The sequence below is a fragment of the Vigna unguiculata genome, chromosome 11 (genome assembly GCF_037176805.1).
Source record: "Vigna unguiculata cultivar grain cowpea cultivar isolate G323 ecotype 2 chromosome 11, ASM3717680v1, whole genome shotgun sequence".
Classification (NCBI taxonomy): Eukaryota; Viridiplantae; Streptophyta; class Magnoliopsida; order Fabales; family Fabaceae; genus Vigna; species Vigna unguiculata.
Genome location: NC_140802.1, coordinates 25,833,487 through 25,860,705, shown reverse-complemented (window position 1 = coordinate 25,860,705; position 27,219 = coordinate 25,833,487). Strand labels below are relative to the sequence as shown.

Genomic DNA, 27,219 nt, shown 5'->3' with positions numbered 1-27,219 from the left:
TATATATATATTATAACTTTAAATTAAAAAATAATATAAATATAATTAAAATATTATTATTTTAGATTGTGTATTTTATTTTTTTGTGGTGTGACATATAATCTCTCAATTAATTGAATTAGAGACCGGCACCAATATGGCACTATATTTTCTATTTTTTTTAAGAAAGTCATGCATTCCTTGTGATTTGATTGTTGTACAGTTATGAAAATTTAAATAAACGAAAAATTTTAAATTCTAATAAATAGAACACATCTCTGAATTAACTGTTTAACAGAAAATGAAACAAAAGAGAAAATAAAATATCTAGTGATCAAGAAGATCACATGGTCTCCAGCATTTGCATGTAACTGGTATTTATTTAAGCCTTTTACGATAAAGAATAAATAATAATAAATTATAAGTGAACACTATTAAGAACCTCACGGGTCATTCAATAAAGTTAGAAAGAAGAACCAACGTAAATCTCAAGCTGTCGAAAGAGATCAAGTTAGAAGAATGAAGAACCGAAGCACTTACATATACCAGCCACTGTCATCTTATCCTGAATTTCTCATACGAGTTTAACATACACTCAGCTCAGTCCACACACAAAAATGGACATTCGTCTTTTCAAGCTTATGGTTGCATGCGTACTTACTTGTACCTTCTCTCAAAACTTCAATAGCAATTAGTTCTATTGAAGTGTCCCAAACCATGAGTGATGGAGAGACTTTGGTGTCAAATGGTGGAAGCTACGAACTTGGGTTCTTCAGCCCAGGTAATTCTCAGAAACGTTACTTGGGAATTTGGTACAAGAATATCCCAGTGAAGAAAGTCCTTTGGGTTGTTAATAGGGTCAACCCCATCAATGATTCCTCAGGTATCTTAACACTTAACACCACTGGCAATCTTCTTCTCACCCAAAATGGGTCTCTTGTTTGGTACACTAACTCTCACAGAAAAGCGCAGAATCCGGTGGCAGAAATCTTGGAAAGCGGCAATCTTGTGATAAGAAATGAGGGAGAAACTAACAAAGAAGAGTATTTGTGGCAAAGCTTTGACGATCCCTCTGATACACTATTGCCTGGGATGAAGTATGGATGGGACCTCCGAACAGGTCTCGAATGGAGATATACTTGTTGGAAGAGTCCAGACGACCCATCCCCGGGAGACGTTTCTCGGGTTTTAAAACTCTATAACTATCCAGAGTTTTATATAATGAAGGGAACACAAAAGTGGTTCAGGTTTGGACCTTGGAATGGCCTATATTTTAGTGGAACACCAAGTGTATATAACAACACCATTTTCTACTTCAATATGATCAGCAATATGAATGAGATTTACTACACATATAGCCTTGCAAATAGTGCAACCATCACATTTACTGTGACAAACGAAACGGGTAAAGTGTATCGCTATGTGTGGACTGAGGATGATCAAAATTGGACGACGTTTGGATACTACCCGAGTGAGTTTTGTGACACTTACGGCCTCTGTGGACCCAACGGGAACTGCGTAGATACCCAAACACAAGTCTGTCAATGTTTGAAAGGTTTCAAACCAAAGTCGCCGCAAAAATGGAACTCGTCTAATTGGCATGGAGGATGTGTCCGCAATGAACCGTTGATTTGCAAAGGTAAAGACAAAGATGGATTTAACAAATTCGAAGGGCTGAAAGTTCCAGATAGTACACATACTTGGTTGGATATGAGTATTGATCTAGAGGAATGCAGAGTGAAGTGTTTGAGTGATTGTTCTTGCATGGCCTACACTAATTCAGACATAAGAAATGGAGGTAGTGGATGTGTCATGTGGTTCGGAGATCTCATTGATATAAGACAGTTTCAAAGTGGAGGACAAGATCTATATATCAGAATGCCTGCTTCAGAGTTAGGTAAGCTCAAGATCAACCTAACTTTGTTCTTTTCATTTTGTTAGTATTTTAAGGTTGTGAAAGGGATAGTTGAAGGGATAGAGAAAATGTGTGGATAGTAGAGTGTGAAAGTAGTAGTTGGAGAAGTGTATTTTGTAGTTGAGAGTAGTTGTATTGGATGTTGTGTTAGTTGTTCTTCATGTTACAAAATGGTAGCATACATGGGTTTTTATAGACCCATAGATTATTCTAGAAACTCCTAGCTAGAACTAATGCAAATACTTCTATATTTTTCTACATAGTTGAATGTTCTTGATTTTTCTTTCTATCCTAGGCTTTTCTCCAATACTCTAGAAGTTTCTTTACATTTCAATAACTCTATCTTATATTTTTCTAGATTGTTCTAGAATTTGCATTATACTTCAATACATTTAAATACAACTTTGAAAGGTCTAAAATCACTCTTTACTTTATTCTTCATCTGTTTCAACCCACACAGAACCTGTTTATAGGCCCAAGAGGAACACGGTAGCAATAGTTGCTTCCATCGTTGCAGCAATTTCTGGTGTTCTACTGCTGAGTTCTTGTTGTATCTATAGATTCCGGAGGAACAGTGCTGGTAAATTGTTGTTTAGTCCCATTTTCACTAAAAAAAATACATAGCATGGGTCATTTTATGGAGGTTAAAAAGACCTCCACAAATAAAAATTATTATATGACCAGATTATGATAGATTTTATAAAAGCTGATAATAGAGGGACTTTTTTTATTATTTTTAGGAGGTTTATGACCTTCTCAGATTGCAACACATTTTTCTCTAATGAATTCATGTGTTCCCTCTTTATTAATGAATCTTTCCCTTTCACTCGAAAACCTAAGTTCAGAGTGTTGATCGATTCTGCTTCGCGATTAAGTCATGTCGTAGCCTCCGTTGCAGCGATCTTCGTCGCGTCTGCTCCGTCGCACCAGTTCCGTCACGCCAGCTTTGTCCCATGGTCTTCGTCGTGCCAGCTCCATTGAAAACCTAATTTCAGAGTGCCAATCGATTTCGCTCCGCGATTAAGCCATGTTGTAGACTCCGTTGCAGCGATCTTTCGTCGCGCCAGCTCCGTCGCGTCGTCGCCAACTCCATTGCACCAGCTCTGTGATTCAGCTTCGTATGTGTCCTTTTGAAGGTGCTTTTCTTCTTCTCCCCCATTTCTCTCATATTTGTATTTCTACTTTGTACTCTATATATGTACATGTTTCTGTAGATAGAAAAAAAGAAAAGATGCTCGTGCAATTATATTGGGTATGGAATCATCAATAATACAATCACACCAATCATCATTTGTCACAATAGGCATTATTGTCACTTGGTAATGGTTTGAGTTGGACCCTCTTTTCTTGATTTTGCCTAATCCAGTGGGAGCCGATTAGAAATGGCTTAATCATTAGTCGGGGAATACTTATGTAGTAGGCAACAATAGCTGAGACTTTGAGGTTCATTGTATTTGAATGTTTCAGGTCCTCTTGGTTTTAAGTACGAGGAATATGATGCTTCTTCATTTTTATTGCTTCAAACTGATGTTTGAGCTTTTATTGTATTTATTATTATTATGTTATGCTTATTTATTGGTCTTTAATATTTACCATAACTAGTTTTGGTAGGTTAGTAGCATAATATTTGTAGACTTGCCAGTTTTCACTGGATTCACTTATCCCACATCAGTTGTCTGCTACTCAACGAAGTGATTGGATACTTGTTCACCAGGCCCATCAATTTCTAAGAAAGGTGTTCATCCTGTTCTTTTGTTTCTCTATTTCACAATCATCACCTTTTTCTGCTCTGTTTGTAGACAAAAGATTAGTTGTTACAGTGATTATTAACTGTTTGCAGTGGCTGATTGATCATCCAACTTTTTTATCAAACGAAATTTACATCGGTGGCGATTCGTACTCTGGCATTCCTATTCCAGTCATTGTTCAAGAAATTTCGCAAGGTAAGAAAGTTTAGTGGTTGCCAAATTCTCTTGTTTTTAGCAAATGAAAAAGGGGTTCAACCATGGATAAATCTCCAGGTTAGCATCTTAAAGTATCTCTTTGACGTTCGGTATACATTTTTCCACAATTATTACTACAATGTTTCTGTGAGGAGAATAAGAAGTTTAGGAGTGAATTTCTTATATACATTAATTTGTTTTGTACAATGATTGATTGCATTAAAAAGCTTTGAAAATTCGGATGTAAGATCTCCTGCAAATACTGAAAGTGCTCACTGCTTGATCATATATTCCAAGTAGTTAGTTAATATTAAACACAAATTTGACCAATTTAAAGTGAGATTTGAGTAGTTGATTATAATACCTTGTGTAGCATGTCTCAATTGTCAAACATGTGTTTTGATACAAAAATAAAATGTTCGTCACTGTTTATTCTTCTGAAAAACTAGTAAAAAAAGGCTTTATTTTAAGTGGCGTGACTCCGTAAAAAATTGTTTGCCAACTTTGATTCTATTATCATCTTCGTTCAACGTATAAATCCTTTTAGAAAAATAATATTCTTACGATCAGTTCAAATATTTGATAATTTTAATATAGTAATACAGATATTCGAGTCAATAAAAAACGACATAAAATACTAATAAATGTGCCATAAACAGCTGTCTGTTTGAACTATAGTTTTAATTTCACATACCACATAACTTTTCTATATTGCTGATAGTGGGATCATGACCTTATGGTTCCTTTCTTGGCAACTCAACCTATGGCCATTCAACCTATGTGTACTTCAACTTATACTGGCAATTCAACCTATGGCCATTTTAGACTGTCTCCATCTTTGTGTTTCCTCCAAATAAACTAGATACTTTATTTTCTCTAATTACTTCAATGTGTTGAAGATCAGTTCCCCTTAAAGGTTATGTTGTTGTTAGCTAGACACTTTAGCGTATTGCCGGAACCAATCCTCAGGCCACTCTCATGATGCTTGCAGTATGCCTTGTCTCTCTCTCTCTCTCTCACTGTTTTAGTGTTGCATTATTTGCTAGAGTAATAAAAGCCACTACAAAAAATCGCGTATATAACGGCGTTTTTAATATGGCGGTTCTTTGAAAATGTCATTTTTTACAGTATAATACGGCATTTTTAGAACTGTCATATTTTACATGCAAAATATAGCGTTTTTAACTATCATATTATTAAATATCGTACTATTATCGAAAAATATGTCATTTAAAATCGTCACTTTTCAATAATTTTTTTTATACTTTGAAATCCTTTCTCGATTTTTAATATGTGAGTCCCTCTCTTTTGCTTCTTTTTTTTTTTTTTGTTAAAAATGGATTCCCTCCCTTTTCCAAAATCAATATTTTCATTTCTAATTTTCTGATTTCACTTTCCAAAATCACTATTCACATTCATTTCCCTTCAATGTGTCTACTTTCAAGGCATTGGAAAAAAGATCTCTGATTACCATTCTCGAAACATATTCGTGTTCGCATTTGTCGCTCTAACTTCGTGTTCGCCGTTTGCATTTGCCATCACCGTTCGCAGTCATTCGCATTCGCCATCACCATTCACAATCGTTCGCAGTCGCACCCTACCTCTCCTAACTATTCGAAGACACTCCTAGCTGCTCCCAACCGTTCGAAGCCATTCACAACCTCTTCTCTTTTCTTCGTTTATTCATTCAATGTAATGTTCTATGTTAGGGTTTTAGGTTTTTGAAGTTCTGAACCTATTTTTCTCTGTTTTCTAGTTCTTCACTATGGATGAGATTTAGGGTTTTAGAATTTTTAGTTCAAATGAATCATTCTCTGTTTTTTAACTCACATATGACACTATATTAGAGTTTTTAGTTCAAATGAATCATTCTCTGTTCAAATGAATCAAGCTACTGTGGAACTTTTCATTGCCATAGCACTTTCTTTTTAAAATGTTTCGAATTATATATAAATGCATTTGAAATTTTAATGGAAAAAATTCATTAACACTAGTCTTTTTGACAACCCATAGGAGAGGTAAAATGTTGGTAATTACAGATAATGTTAAAGGGTGCCTTATATAACCATAAATTCTCTTTTTGATGCAGGAAATACAAGACATAGTTAAGGGTTGTGACACATTCAAGAAGCAATAGGTGCTGCCAAATCTACATTTTCTACAATTAGAGGTAATTCTCTGAACACTGTAATTTCATATTGATTTTTGTATCTTGAATGCTTTGAAAAGTTATACAAAATTAATATCAAGAAAATATGGGCATATTTTGTTTTCGAGAGAGAATTAAACATAAATCAAAACTTTGCGAAGCCACTCCATAAGTGAAGAAAAAATTGACCATTCAAATATAAACTTGGTAATAAGTTTGAACTGCAATATGTTGTTTTTACAGTTACATTAGTATAAAAACCACAATATAATGACTGAACTAACAAACTTTGAATAGATTATCTACAATGATAACATATACTTTGATGGCTGTTGGAGAAGTTAAATGAAATGGATTGCATTGTCTTTTCTATAATCATTGCTGGTATGTGCCAAGAAAATGAAAACAATTACTCCCCAAAATTAAGTATGGGAATTCAGTGCTTTTTATTTGCAAAACTATTGTATTCAGTAGGAGAAATGGGTTCCTAACCTGTATAAACAAAATATTTACATATAGATAACATTCTTTTATATTTAAAGTCTCTCCCATTTATCTATGCTAACAAATTTTTTCATACGTTGTTATCTATTACACTAATATAAATTTTCTCATACGTTGTTATCTATTTCATATTGATTTTTGTATCTTGAATGCTTTGAAAAGTTATACAAAATTAATATCAAGAAAATATGGGCATATTTGCTTTGGGGATGGGTCTTGTGGATGTGAATTAATATCAATGCCACTCAATATCATTAAAGTTTGAATGTCTATTGAGTTACAAAATTCAATAATCTTGAATTCGTAACAGATAAGAAAACTTTAAGTGATTTATGTAATTGTTTTCAGTATATATTATTATATATGCATATGTTGTTTTTAAACTTATCTCAAACAGTGTTCTCAATCTCATCATTTGTTGACTATTGAGGCATGCTAATGTTGGAGAATAAAGGGGTTAACATGAATGAAGGATGAAGATATTCATGCCTGGTGTAGATTATTTCTTTAAGAAATGCTCTGGTCGTGTTGAGTTTTCTGAATCAATTGTAGTACTTAAAGTGGAAACAAGATTGGATGAAGAGTTAAAAATTAGAGTTGGATTGAGAATTCATGTTACTGATTGTGTGTTGATGATTAATGTGTTTTATTTGGAACAAGAGATTACAGAGCTTCTAAGGCTATTTATTTATAATCACTTTCTTTAGTTTGCATTGGAATGTGTTTTAACATGTGTGCATATAATGATGATGATGCAATCTGGGACTTCCACAAACGTGGACTTAGGTGTTATATTGCACGTTCCTTTATATTAGAAATACTTTATATAATAATTATTTTTAGAAACTTATCTTTTTGGATGGTTTATAAATCCTGTTGGTATATATATATATATATATATATATATATATATATATATATATATATATTTAGATTCAGGTTTTAGGTTTTATTCAAGTTATATAGAGACATTACAATAGTTTTCCATGAAGCACTAGAAAATTTTTCTTCTTTCTCATTTGGTTCATTGGTTACGTATGTATCTCTAACAGTTCACAAATTCTTGGATTGCTAACTTCATACCACACTTGAATTTGGTATTAATTAGGAGATGATGATGATGTTTCACGTTTTTATGCAGGAAAAAATTGATGATTTGATGTTGAAAAATCCAGAAACTGCATCAGATATATCTCTAAATGATCCAGTTGGTGTGATATTTGGAAAAGAATATCCAGGACGAGTTAGAGGACTTTCATTTGGAGCTTGTCCTACACTTGCTTTCCAGCAATGTCCGACTGCAAAATTAAGTGGAATCAACTTTGCTTCATCTAGTGGAACTTCATCAAATACGGAGGACAAGTTTGTAAAGATGGAAAGTGAGCTTGCAACTGTCAAGAACCAAATGAACCAAATGCAAACAGTGCTTGCCTATATTGCTTCTAGAGAAGATATTCCTGAACCTCTTGCTGCAATGGTTGCTGCTTTTGTACATCCGTCATCTAATGAGGTATAATTTAATTTAGAAAATTTCTTAAACTTATTCTATTACTATTTTAAAATTATTCAAATACTTATATTCTTTTTTCATTGCATGCACAGGATCTTCAAAGTGGTGCACCGTCTCCAAATGGTGTAGCAGGATCAAGTGGTGGAAGCAAAACCGATTAGGATTAGATTTAAATGTAGATTTGTATTATGATTTGACAATGACTTTTAATATTGTCTATTTTATGCTTAGATACTTCAACTCCTATGCACTTTGAAATTTTTGAACAATCAAAGAAATTTCTTCTTTTGTTCATTTTTATCTATATATTGATATATGTTGTTTAGAGTTTTATCATTTTTTATATAATAAAATATTTAATTATGAACTTATCAATATAGGTGGATGATAATAAATAGTAAAATATATTGAATTATAAAATATTCGTGAATAATTAAATATAATAAAACATTTTATTACAGGATAATTTAAAATAATAAAATATAAATATTGTAATGTGAATTACGACGTTTTTAAGTGTCACTATTTTCATTAGATTTGTTTTGCAGTACGTAAATAACGTCATTTTTAACTGTCATTAATTACCTCTTTAAAACGCCACTTTATACAATGTATAAAATGACGTTTGTTGCGGCGTTTCACTTCAAAACGCCATATTATTCTTTTTGGCGGCAAGAATTACGGCGCTTTCGGAAAACGTCAGGAACGTAAAAAATGACGTTTAAAAACGCCGCAATATACAAAATTAAATGCCACAACTTACACAATTTTTTGTAGTGAGCCCCAAAAGTTGTGTGATTAAGTGTGTTAATGATTTGGTCACATTCATTCACCCTTTTCCCTTTCAACTCTTTATCATGACTATTGGTGGTGCATATTAATGATTTATGCAGCTTAAGGTGAATGTGCTCATAGCCAACAATGTTTTTCTTCTCAACAAAGAGGTTAATGCACCAATCTACAACCCCGAAGATCTCAAAAACATTAAGAAGATAGTTGAAAGAGATGATGCATTTGAAGAACTTAAAGAATGGCACTCACTTGGGAGCGTTCGTATTTTTTGTTGCATTGTGTGAGGTGCTGCATCGACTTTTAGACTAATGTTTAGCAATTGTAGCATGTTTACATCTTATAAGTGATTTATCCCTTACTGTTTAATGTTCTATGTTGTGAGCACTGTACCATATATGTTGTGAGCACTGCACCGTATGATATTGATGGCTGAATCGGATGTGATTTTAAGCAAGATTATTCTAAAAGTCAATATGATAACTATCATTCAGAAAATCCCTAACAGATCTTTATATGCATAGCACACAAATTTTTACTATGTTAACTTTTATTATAAATTTTAACCCGTCATAACATTGATTCAGATGAGTTATGCAATTTTTTGTTATTCACTTGATCTTTCTCTGTCCAAATCTGAATATCTTTCTTTTGACAGGGAACTTTTTAGTAATAATTAGTAATAATATAACAGGGAAAATACCAACTGAGCTTGGGAGTTTGAGAAACTTGGTGAGCCTGGAGCTTAACTTGAACAAAATTACTGGTCCCATTCCAGAAGAATTAGGCAACCTTAAAAACCTACGTTTCTTGTATGAATTGCTTTCCTTGATCTCATATCTTTAATCTGCAAAGCTTATGTAAATCAGTTTCAATTCTGTTTCTTCTTTTTTAGCATTCATAAGTTTTGCTTTCCTACATATTCGTCGATCTTCATTTGAGTTCCAACACATCTTCTTGCTACAGAGAAGAATAACTCTGCATAATTACATGACATAGATGCTTATACAACTTACAATCAAGTAATTGTAGCACTAGCACACACTCACTACACTTGCTACTCAATGATTGCTTTTGTTATCTTTGTTTTGTCACTCTTATGTTATTAGTTTATTATCTAGAAAACTAAATGGCTCTGCTCCCTGAACCAGGCGTCTCAACAATAACAACTTGTCAGGAAAAATTCCTATGCCTTTGACCAATCTCTATAAACTGCAAGTGCTGTGAGTTTTAATCCTCTGTCTACATTGCTATCAGCACTGTGTTATTTTATGTGTAACCTGACACATGCCATTGAATCTAGTGATTTATCAAACAACAACTTAACAGGAGATGTCCCAACCAATGGTTCTTTTTCACTTTTTACTGCTATCAGGTTGGTACAATTTAAACTTGTTAGTTTCCATAAGCATACTTGATGAACCACACTACTTTTGTTAACCAACAACCATTTTGGTTCAGTAGAATCCCATCATATTTATGTGAACACATTATTATTACTATTAGTTTACTATATTTATATATACTAATAATATTATCAGGGATGAGATATCAAAATTTCATTCACCCATTTATTGAACTTTACAAGCATTCAATCTCCACCAACTGCCGCATCACTACGAACTCCTTCATGTTTGTTGGTATCTGTTTTCTGGTTGGTAATGAATTTAATTTTTTAAACAATAACCTGACATAAAAATATAAATCAAAATGCCCTCTGAATTATTTTGGTGGTATTCAGTTACGTTTCTTTAACATGATTCACACATTCCATTCCATTCCAAGTTCAAATATTTCTTTCACCTTTTTAACAATTGACACGTTCATGGTATTTTCACAAATGCTTATTCTATAATTTTAAAAGATTTTTGGCATCGAATATTTTCATTATGACAAGTTTTAACTTTTTGGAAAAGACAGATCTACTGTTACTAAACAGTGACCTTTGATGGTGTAGATACCTTAAGCATAACCTCTGCATGCTTAAGTGTATAGTTTCTTAAAGTGCATGTGCTTATGATCTTATCTACTGCTGAATCAGCAGAGGGAGAAGCCTGGTGTGAGGAGGGTGTACTCTAGAAATAAGAAAAATGGATTAATAATAACGTTGAACTTTTTCCAATGGTATCAAACGGGAAGAAGCAAAGTTTTGGAACTGAGTTGTAGTTTCCCATTTAATTTTGTTAATCCATGTAGGTAACGATAACCGTGTTTAATATTGAGAATTACATCCTTACCGTATATGCTGTACAAGAATTTCTAGGTCAAGGCTCTATAAATATGATGATGTAGTGGAGAGAGTGGCTCAACAACTTGGTTTGGATGATCCATCCATAATTAGGCTTACGCCTCACAATTATTACTCTCAGCAGCCAAAACCCCAGCCTGTTAAGTATCGTGGTGTGGAGCATTTTTCTGAAATGCTGGTTCACTATAATCATGTAATCATTGACTTAATGCATAATCTGGTGGTAGGAACATTTAGGGTGTTGATGATGTTTTTTAGGATGAAACTATTTTAGTGTATTATGAACTTTGAGTAAGTATGGATTAAGTCGTAATTGTTTCAATTTAAATTGCTTTTATGTTAATATGTTGATTTTGAGAATCAAAAGTTCTAATGATATATATTTGAGCACTTTGGTTGAAGTATTTGATTGAAGTTTACAAAAAAATATTGTTGATATAAAAATATAAGTACCTCAAATGGTGACATACATTGTCAAGTATAGTAGGAAATTCTAATTATAAAATATTGTTTTTTTATGAGATTTGAATAACGCAGGAAAAATACAGTAATAAATCCACAAATTAAATAATACAAACGAATCCTCGAATTGAGGAGGGTATTAACCCCCACAAAAGAAAATGAAAAACAGGAATTTTGGAATCAAATAGGTTTATGGAAATAAAGGAGGTTTTAAACCTCCACAAAATAATAGTCATGAATAGGAGAGGTTATAACCCTCCATTAAAAAACTTCCATAATATAAACCTGGTACCAGGGGTTGTAGAAAACCTCCACAAATAACTTGTGGGGAACCTATCTGTGGAGGTTTGAAAAACCCCTGCAAAATATTTTGTGGAGGATAAAAACCCCCACTAAACGAAATTAAAACCTCTACAATTTAGCTTTTTTTTTGTAGTGTTTTATGCACTTATCTGAATATATTTGCTGGGGTTGCAACACTTTTCTATATATAATTTTTAGAGTTGGAAAAATGAAACTGTAAATATAATTATACTAGGATAATCAGGAAACAGTTTCCTATATACTTCAGGATATTTTTTTCCTTAGATAGTTCATCAGGCAATTGGTTCCATTCTAGGATAAAAACATAGTGAAGGAAAAAGAGTACAATATTCTATAATCTTTAATACAATATTGTTCATCATATATTCTATTTCTCCTCATCATGTAAACTTGCATCATTAAGATGACATAGTCCGAACTTGTGAATAATTTGCTCAAAAGTTCTTCTTGGCAAAGACTTTATAAATAGGCCTGTCAGATTTTCACATGAATAAATCTTTTGGATATCTATATCATCCTTTCACTTCAACAATACACTATTGTCTTCATATATTGTTATTGTTCCATCTTTGTCAGGGATATCTAAAAGTTTCTTGCACATGTTGAATTATACACCTTAACCAAATATATTCACAGCTTTCCTCATAATTTTGTATGATTAGACGATGTTGCTTCATATACCATCATGAAATCATTGTGCTACCACATGTGAGCAAATATCCTATTTGTGATCAACCATTGTGACATTGTGAGGATATTTAAAATCACATGCATACGCATAACCCATTAGGTCTGATTTTGAATCATTTAGATAAAATAAGCTCATATTCATAGTACCTTTAAGGTAACGAAGTATATGTTTTACTCTAATCCATTTTCTTGTTGAAGAACTATGTCTTGCTTAACAAATTTACAATAAATGAAATATCAGGTTGAGTATAATTAACAAAATAGATTATTGTTCCTATGACACTAAGATATGGTACTTTTGGACCAAGAAGTTCTTCATCTTTTTCTTGAGGTCTAAAAATGATCTTTATCAACATCTAACGACCTCACCACCATTGAGGTGCATAATGAATATGATTTTCCATATAGAACCTTTTAAGAACTTTCATTATATAAGCTTCTTGATGTACAAAAACACTTTTGTTTAATTACTCCATTTGTAATTCGAAACAAAACTTTGTCCTTCCAAGATCCTTCATCTCAAATTATTTCCTTAAACAATCAATTTCCTTTGTGAGCTCATTAGGAGTTCCAACAATGTTTATGTCATCTATATAAACAATAATTATGTCAAATTTTCTAAGTTTTCATATAAATACAAGGACAAATAAGATTATTTATGTATCCTTCTTTTAATAAGTACTCAATTATACCACACACGTCAGTATTGTTTTAATCAATAAAAATGCTTCTTCAATTTTATTGAATAACCCTATTTAGAATTTGCCTTGTTGGGCAAGTAAAATCCTTTAAGGATTTTCATATAAATATCATTCTTAAGAGAATCATACAAATAGACTGTAACATCATCCAATAGATGTAAATGCATACCTTGTTGTGCAACTAGGATATTTCCACCTTTTCAATTAGGTCATTTTGCATTTTAGCTCCCTTTCTCATTTAAAAGTTTTTATCTTTGAAACCAATAGGCCTACACACTTCAAATGTGTCTTTGGAACTAATAGGCCTACCACGCTTCAGGCGTGTTATTAACTAATATCAATTATCGTTGGAGCATTAGCAGCTGGTATTAATTACCCTTTTTCTATCAGTGAAACATAAGGTAATTGATTGACTAATTTTGTTAATGAATTATCTATTGATCTTCTAGTTCACATTCTTTTTTACGATGATCAATATGAGATAATGATAATTGATTCCAACCAATATCTTTTTTTAATTTTTTTCTCCTCCTAATGTTGGAAAAACTTATTCATCAAAGTGACAGTCAAAAAGTCGAACTGTAAATAAGTCTTATGTTGGTAGTTCAAGATATTTTATTATTCAGGGAGAATCATATCGAACATATATTCTTAATCGTCTTTGAGAACCAATCATAGTCCCTTTTGGTGGGGAAATTGGAAAATATACATAATGATGAAGGATTATCTTGTTTCCTTTTAAGATTATTGAATATAGTGTAAGTTGATTAAGAAAGCTAAGTGAAATCCCCATTGGACATTAAGATAGCAAACTATCTAGATGTGAAGGTTCGTTTCCCAAAGCTCAAGAGAAGAGAATGATGGATTGATTCAAAACAAAAAGGAAATGGAAAGCACATAAACCATAGAAAACCAAGAACAATTAAAGGAAGAAGAAAACATGAAATGGAAAGGAAATGAATGGTAAAAATGTGAGAAGCACACCACTACAAGGCTAGGCTAGAAGCCATGGCAACCTTGAAGATGAGTGGATGTGTGCTGCCACTTGCTATGCAAGATAAGGCTTAAAAGTATTCATTCCCTAGGGAGGAAACTCTCACAAATGGTTGAGACACAAGAGTGTTTTTACTTCAAAATGTTCAATCTTTTTACATGTCTAGGAGCACCCCTTATATAAAAGAGTTTATGGGCCTCTAAGCAAATAAAAGATACCTAAGGATGTTTGTACAAAAACCAAACCCTAGCTTCTAGAAATTAGGTCAAATAAGGTTACAAAAATGAGAGACAAAAGAGGTAACTATGGTGTGTGCAAGGCTAATTTCGTTCTAGTACAAAAGGAGACAAGGAATGTGTCTCATATGTCTCCAAAAAGTGGCCAAAGTATGCTAAAAACAAAGGAGACCAAAGGTACATAGGTACACTTGCTTTTTGCCTTTTACTTTATGCTTTATGCCTTTGCTTTACTCTCTCCTCCACATCATTTATGCTCCTCAATTACCGTGTGCCACCTAGCATTGCTTTCTTACTCCTAATTAACCTACAAAGCAAATAAACATAGATTAACTTGTTGGCTTAAGTCAAGCAACTATAGTCAACAAGTCAAACCTAGTCAAAGGTCAACAAGTCAACTAAAGTTGATTCAACTAAGTCAACTAAAGTTGATTCAACCATGTCAACTTAGAGAATAAAAAATAAGAAACACAAATGAAAGGGATGAAGGATTAGTGAACTTCCTTTCTAAACATGCTTAGTCTTCTTAAGCGTGTGACTCCATCCTTGGTTGGGATCAATCCTTCATCATCCTCCCCCTTTGGTGAGAATTTGACAACAAATTCTTTAAGCCTTTGGAGATGGAGCTTGACTTGATTTTGGGGAGGATTTGCGCCTCCCTTTTATGAGCTCTTGTTCCATCCTTTCTAAGGCTATTACCCCTAGCTTTGGTTAGGCCATCTTTATTTTCTAGACTACTCTTCCTCTCTTACTTGTGCTTTGGGCCTTCCTTTTTGGCTTGGGAAGAGAAGGAAGGGTGATGCACATCTTACTTTGGAAGAATTATTTTGTAGGCAAGTAACACCTTGGTGAAAGCTTGCCCCTTTTCGTTTTCTTCTTCATCTTTTCTTATTGTATTTCTATCCTTATTAACTTCTTAAGGTGATAGAGTTAGTAAAGTGGTCTTTTTCCCATTTATGAAGAAAATGTATTGGTTGGTATGGCCATCATGTAAAGTCTCAATTAATTTGTTGGCGTTCTCACTTTTAACCAAAGTACAGTCTCAATTAAAAGTGAGAACTTTTAGATTATCCACAGTAAATTCAACCAAAGTACAGTCTCAATCAAATTTACTATGCCTAATCATGTCTATTATTTTATCTCCTCACCAAATAAAAAGCTTAATTAATCAAAGTAAAGTCTCAATTAATTGTAGTTAGAGTAAATACCTTTATCCAAAGTAAAGTCTCAATTATTGGTAAAAACTTATTTAATCACATGAAAGTTTCTAAATAAAATCAAAGTAAAGTCTCAATTAAATTTAAAAACCCTTGGATTCATATGATCAACATGTATATAGATTTAAAATCATTACTTCTTACATGATTTAAAGATAAAAGACATAGATGAATGAAAACCTCAACAATAATAAAAAGAACAAAGAAATTAATTCATTCTAACCTCAAAATCCATAATGAAATTACAATGGAATCAACCCAAGAAGTTTAGCAATCTATGGAATACAAAAGAAGAATAGAGAGAAGAAAAGAGAGAGAAAGGAAACAAAATTAGGCACCCCTAAGGGTTCCAAAACTCCGAAGTCCCGAGGTTGTCCTTTCTACTTCTCCCTGGGTCTCTTTATATAATAATTGGACTAGGCTTTTCTGTTGCTAAAATCTCTCAAATATATTTTAAAATAAAGATAAAGATAAATATTTAAAATATTTGGAGAGATATAGACTATTTGACAAATATAATTGGTTGATAATATCAATATCTAATATATTTAAATTAATTAATTAATTAAAGATATATGATAAATTATCACCAATTAGTATTTGTATAAATTTTCCAAATCAACCCTTTGCAATCTCCTTAAATTATCTTCTAAATAATGCAATATCTTCAAGATATATTTGTTTGTTGTGGAACTAAAAAGATTCAAGAAGATCTTGTCATATTTAAAAAGATTTGGTAGTTATTATCTTTCAATATTTTATGATATAATTAAATAAGATAATTATTTAAAAATATCAAATAAAATATTTAAAGATATATTTTTCCCAAATTATCTTCTATCATAAAGATAAAGAAAACCACAAGGTCCAATTTTTTTTGTTCCTCTCTTCTTGGTTTAGCCAAACTTATTCACTTTTTCAAGCTTTTCTTGCCGACTTCATGCAATGCTTGGATTGGATTTTTGTGCTTTTGATAATTTCTTATTTTTGGATTTATCTTTAAGGTGTCATGAAGCTTTAATCAATTTATTTCCACACCTCCATGAGCTCAACTTAGCTGCAGCTGCACTAACACACCTCAAATTATCCAAAGAACATTTATGCAGCTAAAAAGCTATTTTTAACATGTTTTTGTATCTCATGTTCAATAAATCCAATTATAGGAAATCCCAATTAAATCAATCTTTAAGCACAAAAATTCAATTAAATACCTAGAATTAAACATTAAATGAGGACAAAAATACGCACTCATCACCTAGTAGGATATGTGTGACTTCCACGAGAAAAACATCACATAGCACCTCATCTTTGTAGCTTCATATAGAGAAGTTAATTAGGACTTGTTTATTGACATCTATTTCTCCCTCTTTACTTATCCAAGCTAGCTTGTAGGGATTAGCATGAGGAATGGTCTCTAAGCTAAGCTAAGCTTTTCCACCAACCTTGTGCTAGTTACATTGGTACTACTTCCTTCATCAATAATTAGAGAGCAAACCCATTTGTTAATTTTGCATCTATATTGAAAAATGTTTTCTCTTTGAGTTGGCTCAAGCTCACTTTGATCTTGACCTATCATATGTAACATCCCTAAGAAATATTATATGAAAATAAATAAATAAAAACAGAAATACACTAAAGTCCACATTTAATACAAACCATTTCCCAAAACCACAGGAAATTTAAAACTTAAAAATTCAAATCCATAAATCCAGGAGTTCATAATTAATAAAACCGAATTAAAAAATTCAAAAACTCCCAAAGGGATTACATAATTTTCTCAAAGCTAAAAAATGTACAATTATATACATATACAATATTATTTCCCGGCTAGCCCTCGCTTCGCGTCTAAGTGTCACCTGGCCCACCTGTCACATCATCTGCTCCCGAATAACAAGTTATTTGATCATCGCCACACACACACAGAAAGGGTGAGCTATGCACAACATACATATATAAAACATGATATAAATATGTTTCCCAACCTAAAATAACATAACTAGATTTATAATTTTCAAATCACCCAACCATGACCTCATAGTCCTTCATGAGTCATATGCATGAACTAGGTCTTGGGACTTCCCTATGCTCCCACGAAACTAACTCATTCGTGGTCCAACCCTATGAGCCTATCCCGCTTATAGTCTTGCCATACAGACTCCTCGCCTGTAGTATAAACATTCAAGTCTCACACTTGGACCCTGGCACGCACACAATCACCACACTATGGACTCGTTGCCCGATAGTAGCCGACGGAAACCTCACAATTCCTTGCCTATCGTGTGCCCGACACATGCAATCACCATACTAAGGACACCTCGCCCATTAGTAGCCAACGAGAAGTCAACCAGTTCCATGCCCATCATGTGTCCGACCATCGAGCACATCCCAGACCCCTAATGGACTTAGTCCTTCAAGCCCACACACCACAACACATGCATATACAACTTAACCATGGTATAAAAACCAAACCCACTCACAAGCACATAGAAACATAGTAAATAGTATAAACTCGCTTAAGCTATGGACCTCTTGCCCAAGCTAAGCCCCCAGCCTCGCTTAGGCTAGCCCACCTCGCCTGAGCGAGCTTAAAACAACAACCACATCAAGTTATCTCTACCCTTCCACATTCACTCCAATCCAAGTTTAATAAAATAAAGGTTAAGTTCTGTCAACCAAGGTTTGAACCCGTGACCTTCCACCCACAAGTACGAAGCATACCCACTATGCCAAACTACATTTGGTGATATACCTAATCAACATAAGTTTACAATACCAATCACCTACTCATACATATTCTTAAAAATTAATAATAAAACAACAACACATAATTGGCATACATAGGACTCGAACCCAAGTCCTCTCACACAATCAAAGTACTCTCAACCATTTAAGCTGATATTTTTCCACACCACAATAAACAACAATTAATGCCATAAAGGCGCCTTCTACCCGCATTTATTAATTTATTAATTATTTAATTAATTAATTTTCCCGGGTCTTACATCATACGCCTTAATAACATAGGGTCTTTCTAAAAAAATTTAGTTTTACTAGAGGAAGAAGCTTCTTTTGAAAGAGAATGGGGAGATGAGTGTTCACTTTCAACATCACTACTCTTCTTTAAGATCATGGTACTCTTGGTTGGGCAATTTAAAGCAATGTGATTATAACCCAAACATTTAAAACATTTAATGGAACTTGATCTTGGAGAAGTGGAATGGTGAATGTGATCACTTGGTGACTTACTTTTACTTAGTGGTTCTTGATGAGAGTTAGATGGGAACTTATCATGTGTCTTTTTAACCTTTCCCTTCCATGAGTGACTAAAGTAGTAGTTGGGTAAGTAACTCTTCTTTGCCCTTTTTTTTTCTTTTCAATTGAATTTCAATTCTAAGGGCAAGTGTGAAAATATTTTCAAGAGTGGAGTACTCATACAACTCTACTTGGTCTTGTATGTCTCTCCTAAGACCACTCACAAATCTTTTTATTTTCTCTTTGTTAGTTTCTTTTATTTAAACCCTACGCATTTGAGACTCTAATTCTTTAAAGTACTCACTCACACTCATAGAACCTTGGTGAAGCCTTTGGAGCTTCAAAAGAAGTTCCTTCCTATAGGAGGGAGGAACAAATCTAGCGCGCATAAGAGTTTTAATGTCCATCCAAGAAGCCGCGGGTGACCATTGGTCATAATTCTTACAAACTTTATGCCTTATGCCACCAAGTATTGGCATACTCCAAAAATCCTAAAACTACTAGATCAACTTGTGCGTGATCCTTCACATGATTTTCCTTGAAAATTTGCTCAACTTTAGCTTCCCAATCAAGGAAAATTTTAGGATCATTTCCACCATAGAAGTTAGGAATCTTTGGAGTTTGCTTCTCTTGTGATGCGTTGCACCTAAAATGTCCTCTTTTCCTAGCCTCTATATCTTGCTCTTTAACTTCAAGCCTTTGAATGTGCCCTTGGATTCTTAGGTTACTTTGCTCCTTGTCTTTTCTCAATTGTTCAAAGGAATCCTTCCTAGACAACTCCAAATCCCGAAGCAATCTCATTAATGTATTGTTTTTATTTGGAGTAGGTGCATATGGTGAACTTGCCATGATTCCTACAACAAAATGCTCAAAGTCGAGACAAAATAAATGAATTAGCACTAGTGTAGTAAGGGTTTTTGGCTCCGGTTATTTTTTGTATTCTGCCTCGGTTCTAGAACGGAGGCATATTGGGGCAAGGCCAAAAGGGGTGGCTTTTAGCCTCGGGTCTCTGGAACTGAAGCCATAGATTCATTTTTCTGCCTCGAGTCTCTAGAACCGAAGCCATAGAGCAACATAGTCCCACCTGTTCCTTCTGTCATTGTGACACCACCGTCGAAATCAGCGGCAACCATATTGGCGACCACCGTAAACACACAACCAAAATCGCCAAGAACAGTGTGCACCACCTACCAGGAATAGTCGCCTCCACCGTCACGAGAAGACGCAACCACCACTACGAATCCTTTACCTGCAAATGAAACCAGAATCAGAAGATGTAACACGAAGTGAGACTTGCAAAACCCAAACCAGAGGTTGTCTGCATTGCGAAACCAGGCCGCCCCAACGAACCACCATGTTGCAAAGCAGACATCGCTGGTCACCACCCTCATTGAAGCTGCTGCCATGAACGAAGAAGAGGGAGGTCGCAAACCGAAGTAGTGGCTGCAGAGGAGTTCGCAGAAGTAGAGGTCGTCGTCCTCGAGAGAGAGAGAGAGAAATTTGCGCAGAGAAAAGAGAGTTGGGGAGACGATGAATAGTGATTAGGGCTCATGAATTGGGAATTCTTTATGGCCTCGGTTCAGTTAATAACCGAGGCCAAAATCCCATTTATTGCCTCGATCCTTCAAGATCCGAAGCCAAAAGCCTGATGCTTGTGGCATTTTTGAAAATTTGAAAGCTGATACTGCCTTTATGGCCTCGGTTCAGTTAATAACCGAGGCCAAAAGCCAATTTATTTCCTCGGTCCTTAAAGACCCGAGCCAAAAGCCATTTGTGAAAATTTGAAAGCTGACACTGCCTTATATGCTTCGGTTCAGTTGTAACCGGTGCCAAAAGTCCATTTACTGCACCGGTTTATAGAGACCTTAGGCAATATAGTTGGACAAAATTGCAAAAATGGCACCGCCTCCTTATAGGCTTCGGTTCAGCTGCAACCGAGGCCTATAAAGTAAAATGTCAAATCTACACTAGTGTAGGGGTTAGACAACATGAAAATCGAGACCAATTCCAACCCAAATGTTTAGATCACACTCCCAAAGTAACAAGGCAAGGCTAGCACTCAAAATCGACCAAAGGAGTGAAGAAAACACTTTTAAAAATTTGTGTGAAACCTTTCAAATGCAAGACAAGTGATTCGAACACAACACCCCAAGAGTTTGAAGAAAATAAAACTATTAACACAAAACAAAGAACACCTACTAACAAACAAGAAAAGCACAAGAACAAGGAAAGCTAAACTCTAGAGAAGAAAATTTTGAGACAACTTTTAACAAGACTAAAACAAGAAAAACACATGTTAAAGACTTTATGGAAAGCACTTGACAAGCATCTTCAAGTCTTAAATCATGCATACACCAAGAAAGATCATAACCAAGTTAAAGCATGGAAGTAATTAGCCAATATCACCCAATTCTCAAGTAAGAAAACTAGTAGCATAACACCTAGTGAAAAACACATTTTTAGTTCATCAAGGAGCAAGGTTGCTCTTGGTTTTTAGGCAAAAAATTGGTGCAAAATTTTCTTCTTTGCACAACTAGTTTCATAAAATGGTGAGAAAGAGTTTTAGGTGGCTTGGACACTTAGTTCCTCAAGTTTTAGGCCATAATCAATTTCATGGAGCATACCTTAAGCAAGACATAAAGTGAATGCTAGATTCAAATACTTGGAATAACAAGAAAAAATAAAACTTCAAGTTAACATATGACTCAAGCAAAAGTTAGGCACATTTAAAAACTCAACATGACATACAAAAAGATACAAACATGTAGCTATCATGCATTTAAACTCATGGATTTGAGGCTCAAAGACTAAGCATCCAAAGACATGTTATCCAACCACATTTAGGGGCTTAAAGAGGTGCAAAAAACGTAGCTAAACTACCACAACATAACCTGAAAACACTGATTCCCGTATTCTTGGCAGATCTAACCCTTGCTCACTCATTTGATCATAACTCTGTCCACAGAACTCCAAATGCATTGGTTCTTTTTTTGCTGGAAAATAGACTCAAAGACATTTCTTTTGACACCCAAAACGTAATTTTTGGACCACTGAGACGGTGCAGTTTAATGTTTTAAAATCGTCACGTTTTTTGCCAACACTGTTTTTGTGTGTAAGGGAAATGGATTTGAACCATACCAAGATAGCTACAACAAGCCAAGGTTAGCACATGAAAAACACCATATTCAAGATAACCTAGGCTCTAGATACCAAATGATGAAGGATTATCTTGTTTCCTTTTAAGATTATTGAATATGGTGTGAGTTGATTAAGAAAGCTAAGTGAAATCACCACTGGACATTAAGATAGCAAGTTATCTAGATGTGAATGTTCCTTTCCCAAAGCACGCCACTACAAGGCTAAGCTAGAAGCCATGACAACCTTGAAGATGAGTGGATGTGTGCCACTACTTGCTATGCAAGATAAGGCTTAAAAGTATTCATTCCCAAGGGAGGAAACTCTCACAAATGGTTGAGACACAAGAGTGTTTTTACTTCTAAATGTTCAACCTTTTTACATGTCTAGGAGCACCCCTTATATAGAAGAGTTTAGGGGCCTCTAAGCAAATAAAAGATACCTAAGGATGTCTGTACAAAAACCTAACCCTAGCTTCTAGAAATTAGGTCAAATAAGGTTACAAAAATGAGAGACAAAAAAGCTAACTATGGTGTGTGCAAGGCTAATTTCGTTCTAGCACAAAGGGAGACAAGGAATGTGTCTCATATGTCTCCAAAAAGTGGACAAAGTATGCTTTAAACAAAGAAGACCAAAGGTACATAGGTACACTTACTTTTTGCCTTTTACTTTATGCTTTATGCCTTTGCTTTACTCTCTCCTCCACATCATTTTTGTTCCCCAATCACCGTGCGCGACCTAGCATTGCTTTCTTACTCCTAATTAACCTATAAAGCAAATAAACATAGATTAGCATGTTGGCTTAAGTCAAGTCAACTATAGTCAACAAGTCAAACAAAGTCAAAGGTCAACAAGTCAACTAAAGTTGATTCAACTAAGTCAACTAAAGTTAATTCAACTAAGTCAACTTAAGGAATAAAAAGTAACAAACACAAATGAAAGGGATGAAGGATTAGTGAACTTCCTTTCTAAACATGCTTAGTCTTCTTAAGCATGTGCCTTTATCCTTGATTGGGGTTAATCCTTCATCACATAACACCCAAAAATTCTTACATGAGAATATTAGGTCATTGACAAAAAACCAACTGCATGATAAATTATTTGTGATAACTTGTTGGCTTGATCCGAATCAATATTGCAACATGCAAAATTGCATATCCCCAAGTAGCCATTTGAATATTAGGTCTCAAAAGTAATGGTCTTGCAACCAATTTTAGATGTTTTAGTAAAGATTCCACAATTCCAATTGATATACAATACTCATGAAAAGCATAAGATATAATTTCACCAGTATTATCATAACAGATATTCTTAATCGTATAATCTGGGAAATGAGCTTTTAAATGTACTAATAATTTTGCAAATATTTGATTGTGAGTTGATAATAAACAAATATGTGACCATCTAGTTGATGCATCAATTAAAACCATGAAATATCTAAATGATCAACATGGGTGTATTAGACCATAAATATGACCCTGTATTCGTTTTGTAAATGAGATTGACTCATTTCTAATTTTTCTAGTGATGGTCTTAATATCAACTTTCCTTTGTGAACGTATAATACAGAGAACTCATTGGTCTGAAGAAGTTCTTTTTTTTTTACTCTTAAGTAGATGTCCACATGAATTTTCAACTATTTTTCGCATCATGATATATCTAGGATGACCCAACCGATCCAAACAAAAAATTCATTTCTATTTGTAAGCTTATGGCTTACAATGACATGGGTCTCAATTGCATAATATATGTGTAGTACAAGCCATAAGGGAAGGCTGATAATTTCTCTAATACACATTTTTTGTTCGACTCAATTCAAGTGATATAAAAATATTCAATATCTCTTTCATTGTTTGTCTTAATATGATATCCATTTAGACGAATATGCTTAAAATTTAATTTTTTTTATTAGACTTAGGAGAATAAAATGCATTTTTAATATGCAATCTTGTACCTTTTGGTAGGAGTACAGTAGCTCTTCCGAAGCCTTTCAATTATATTTTTAGTATCAGAAATAGTACTAACATTGACTTCTCGCATTACCAAACAAGAGAAAAATGTATTACTCTTGAGAATTATATGAGTTGTTGCACTATCAATAAGACACATATCCTTATCATTGGTGCTAATGTCAACATTCACTCTTCATATAAACATAAATATCAATATTGGATATTACTATCTTAGAGGAGAAGAAAAAAGAAATATTTAGAGAATTTTATTCATTAAGAAAAACTTATATATAAGCAACATGAAACATGAAACAAATATAAAGCAATGTCTTAAAATGAAGAACATAATATGAGAAAATCTATTTTTTTAACACTTTCATCACCAATGAGGTGATCAATGCTTCCATTTGATTCAGAAAAAAAATGACAATATCAAGATGAGTATCATCCATATGATCATAATCAGAATCACCATCTTTATAAGCAAAGTGTGTTTCTATGTTCTTCTCCTTATATTTTAAGATGCTTTGATGTACGACAAGTACAACTCAAATGACCTTTACCACCATAATGATAATTTATATTCTTATTTTGCACCCACTTATATACTATGAAATTTCCTTATCTCTACTCAATCAATTAGGACTTCCAACACATCTCCCTCATGCGGAGGTATACACATCTTGTGCGTGGGACTAGACATTAATGGATGGTTCAATAGCGGCCCGATAGCGGATGGAATTATATGTTCAACAAACAAAAATCTAGCTAGGATAGGCTTTAAACAATGGCTCTAATACCATGTTAAGGACTTTAAGCCTAACTCATCCTCACAAAATTGGCTTGTAAGGTGAGGTTTACACCACATTTTTATTTTCCTCTTTTCACTTTATTGTTCTACTTATGGTGATAAAATGTGTCTTTAAAATTTCCTTTATAACCATGTCCATAATCACTATCACGACCATGAAAATATAAATCAAATGTTGTTGCATCCACTTCTAGGAATGGAGCAGAACCAATTGGATAGGTTTCATAATTTTCTATCAAAAGCTTATTGCTTTGTTCAGTCACAGGAAGGCATCAAATAAATTCAAAATATTTGTGAACTTTCTTTTCACAGTATTGCTATTGTAGGAGAAAATTAGTTGTTAAAATGCATTATTTCTTTCTTTAATGGTATCACCAAGACCCATTGCATCTAAATGTATTTCAAACCATTCATATGACAAAAATAATAATGTAAGATAGAATTATAAATGAAGAAAGGATTAGGAAGAGTCTGAATTAAGACATGCAAAACATTATCCTTGGGGAGAAAAAAGCTTCCATAAGCCCTCAGTTGGTTGGAGCATGGTGTTGATAACGTGTTATAAAATAAAGCTAATAATAGAGAGAAGGCGTAAAAGAAGAATAGAGAATGAGAGAATGAGGAGAAACTTTTCTATGTGTTTTATTATTATAGGAAGAGTCCTGTTTATAGATACAACATGTAACTCATAAAGGATACAAATCAAATAATTAATACCAAATATTTACATAGAGTAATGAATGATATGAGTATCAGTCATATCAATCATATGAGTTACTGTATGAAATCAATGGACAACCATTAATTCATAAGAGACTTAATCGTCATTCAACAATAAAATGCATGTCTATTAAAATTTTCCTTGCCATTGTATAATCAATTCTTTTAGAATCAATCATAATAAGTTGCTAATTGTAACCAGAAAAAAAAGAGTTGCATGTTACACTAATATTCTTAATAATTAGCTTAGTGAAATGTATTCTTTTCTATTCTAAATATTCTTAATTAATCCCCTTCTCATATTTTATAACATTACTCTAAAGGCCTTCATCGATTTTTAGAGAAATCATTGACAGAAGAATGCCAAGATAATTTGGACGTCAAATGTTTGATCTATTCACCATTACAACAGCCACTAACAAATTTTTTGATCACAATAAGATTGGCCAAGGCGGTTTTGGACCTGTATACAAGGTAATAGTTCTGATCCTAGTAACTAAATAATGAACATCAACTCACCATAATTGTTATATATACAGGGATTATTAGCATATAGGCAAGAGATTGTTGTAAAGACTCTATCAAGGAGCTCATGGCAAGGAATGACAGAGTTCATAAATGAAGTCAAATTGATTGCAAAGCTTCAGCATCAAAATCTTGTTAAACTTCTTGGTTGTTGCATTGAAGGACAAGAAAAAATGCTAGTTTATGAATACATGGCAAATGGCAGCCTAGACTCCTTTATATTTGGTATGTGTAATCAACAAAGCATAGATTAGGTTCTCAATGATATAAGCACATTATTGACATTGAAGATTCCATGTTTAATAACTTTTTTGCTTGAATAAAACAGATGATAGAAAAAGTAATTTGCAGTGGCCTCAACGCTTCCAAATAATCAGTGGAGTTGCAAGAGGGCTTATGTATCTTCATCAAGATTCGCGCTTGAGGATTATCCATAGAGATCTCAAAGCAAGTAATGTTCTTCTTGATGAAAATTTATGCCCAAAAATCTCAGATTTTGGATTGGCCAGAATATTTGGACCCGACTAGATTGAAGGAAACACAAGTAGAGTAGTTGGAACCTAGTGAGTTTTCCCTTAACCAACTATCTTTTTACTTTTTGCAAATGTTTTTGAAAGTGTCTCATGCAATTTATGTTTTGCAGTGGGTACATGGCACCAGAGTATGCAGTTGATGGGTTGTTCTCTGAAATCTGATGTTTTCAGCTTTGGCATTTTAGTGTTGGAGATTATATGTGGCAAGAAAAATAGAAGACTTTATAACACCAATAGGAATCTTAAACTCGTTGGTCATGTAAGAGCTTCATTTGTTTTCAATTTGTGTATGTCTAATCAAAATGTAAACGCAACTATTTTTATTAATATTATTTTTATGTTACAGGCACGAAGAATATGGAAAGAGGGTAGAGCACTAGAGTTAGTTGATTCAAAGATAAAAGAGTTATGCATTGAATCAGAGGTATCGCGTTGCCTCCATATTAGTCTTTTGTGTGTTCAACAAAACCCAGAAGATAGGCCCACAATGGCTTCGGTAATTCTAATGTTCGAGAGTCATATGGAACATTTATTACGAAATATGTTTTAGATGAAGAACATTTATACTCATATCAGAAAGACACAAGCACAACCAACTATGTAACCATGTCCATGTTGGAAGCTCGATGA

General features: G+C 33.7%; 1 protein-coding gene and 1 pseudogene across 2 annotated transcripts; both read left to right on the top strand.

The window, feature by feature from the left end:
- Positions 1-429: 429 nt before the first annotated feature.
- On the top strand, positions 430-27,219 carry LOC114170240 (G-type lectin S-receptor-like serine/threonine-protein kinase At4g27290; annotated as a pseudogene).
- On the top strand, positions 2,574-8,263 carry LOC114169622 (uncharacterized). Of its 2 annotated transcripts, XM_085669430.1 has the most exons (6): positions 2,574-3,030; positions 3,506-3,629; positions 3,735-3,837; positions 5,927-6,007; positions 7,632-8,000; positions 8,093-8,263. In XM_085669430.1, exons 5-6 carry the CDS (start codon positions 7,650-7,652, stop codon positions 8,159-8,161), a joined length of 420 nt encoding a protein of 139 aa, XP_085525556.1. In that variant the 5' UTR covers positions 2,574-3,030; positions 3,506-3,629; positions 3,735-3,837; positions 5,927-6,007; positions 7,632-7,649; the 3' UTR covers positions 8,162-8,263. The 2 variants fall into 2 exon arrangements, with proteins under 2 accessions (XP_085525556.1, XP_085525557.1); XM_085669431.1 differs by lacking the exon at positions 2,574-3,030 and having other exon boundaries at positions 3,064-3,629.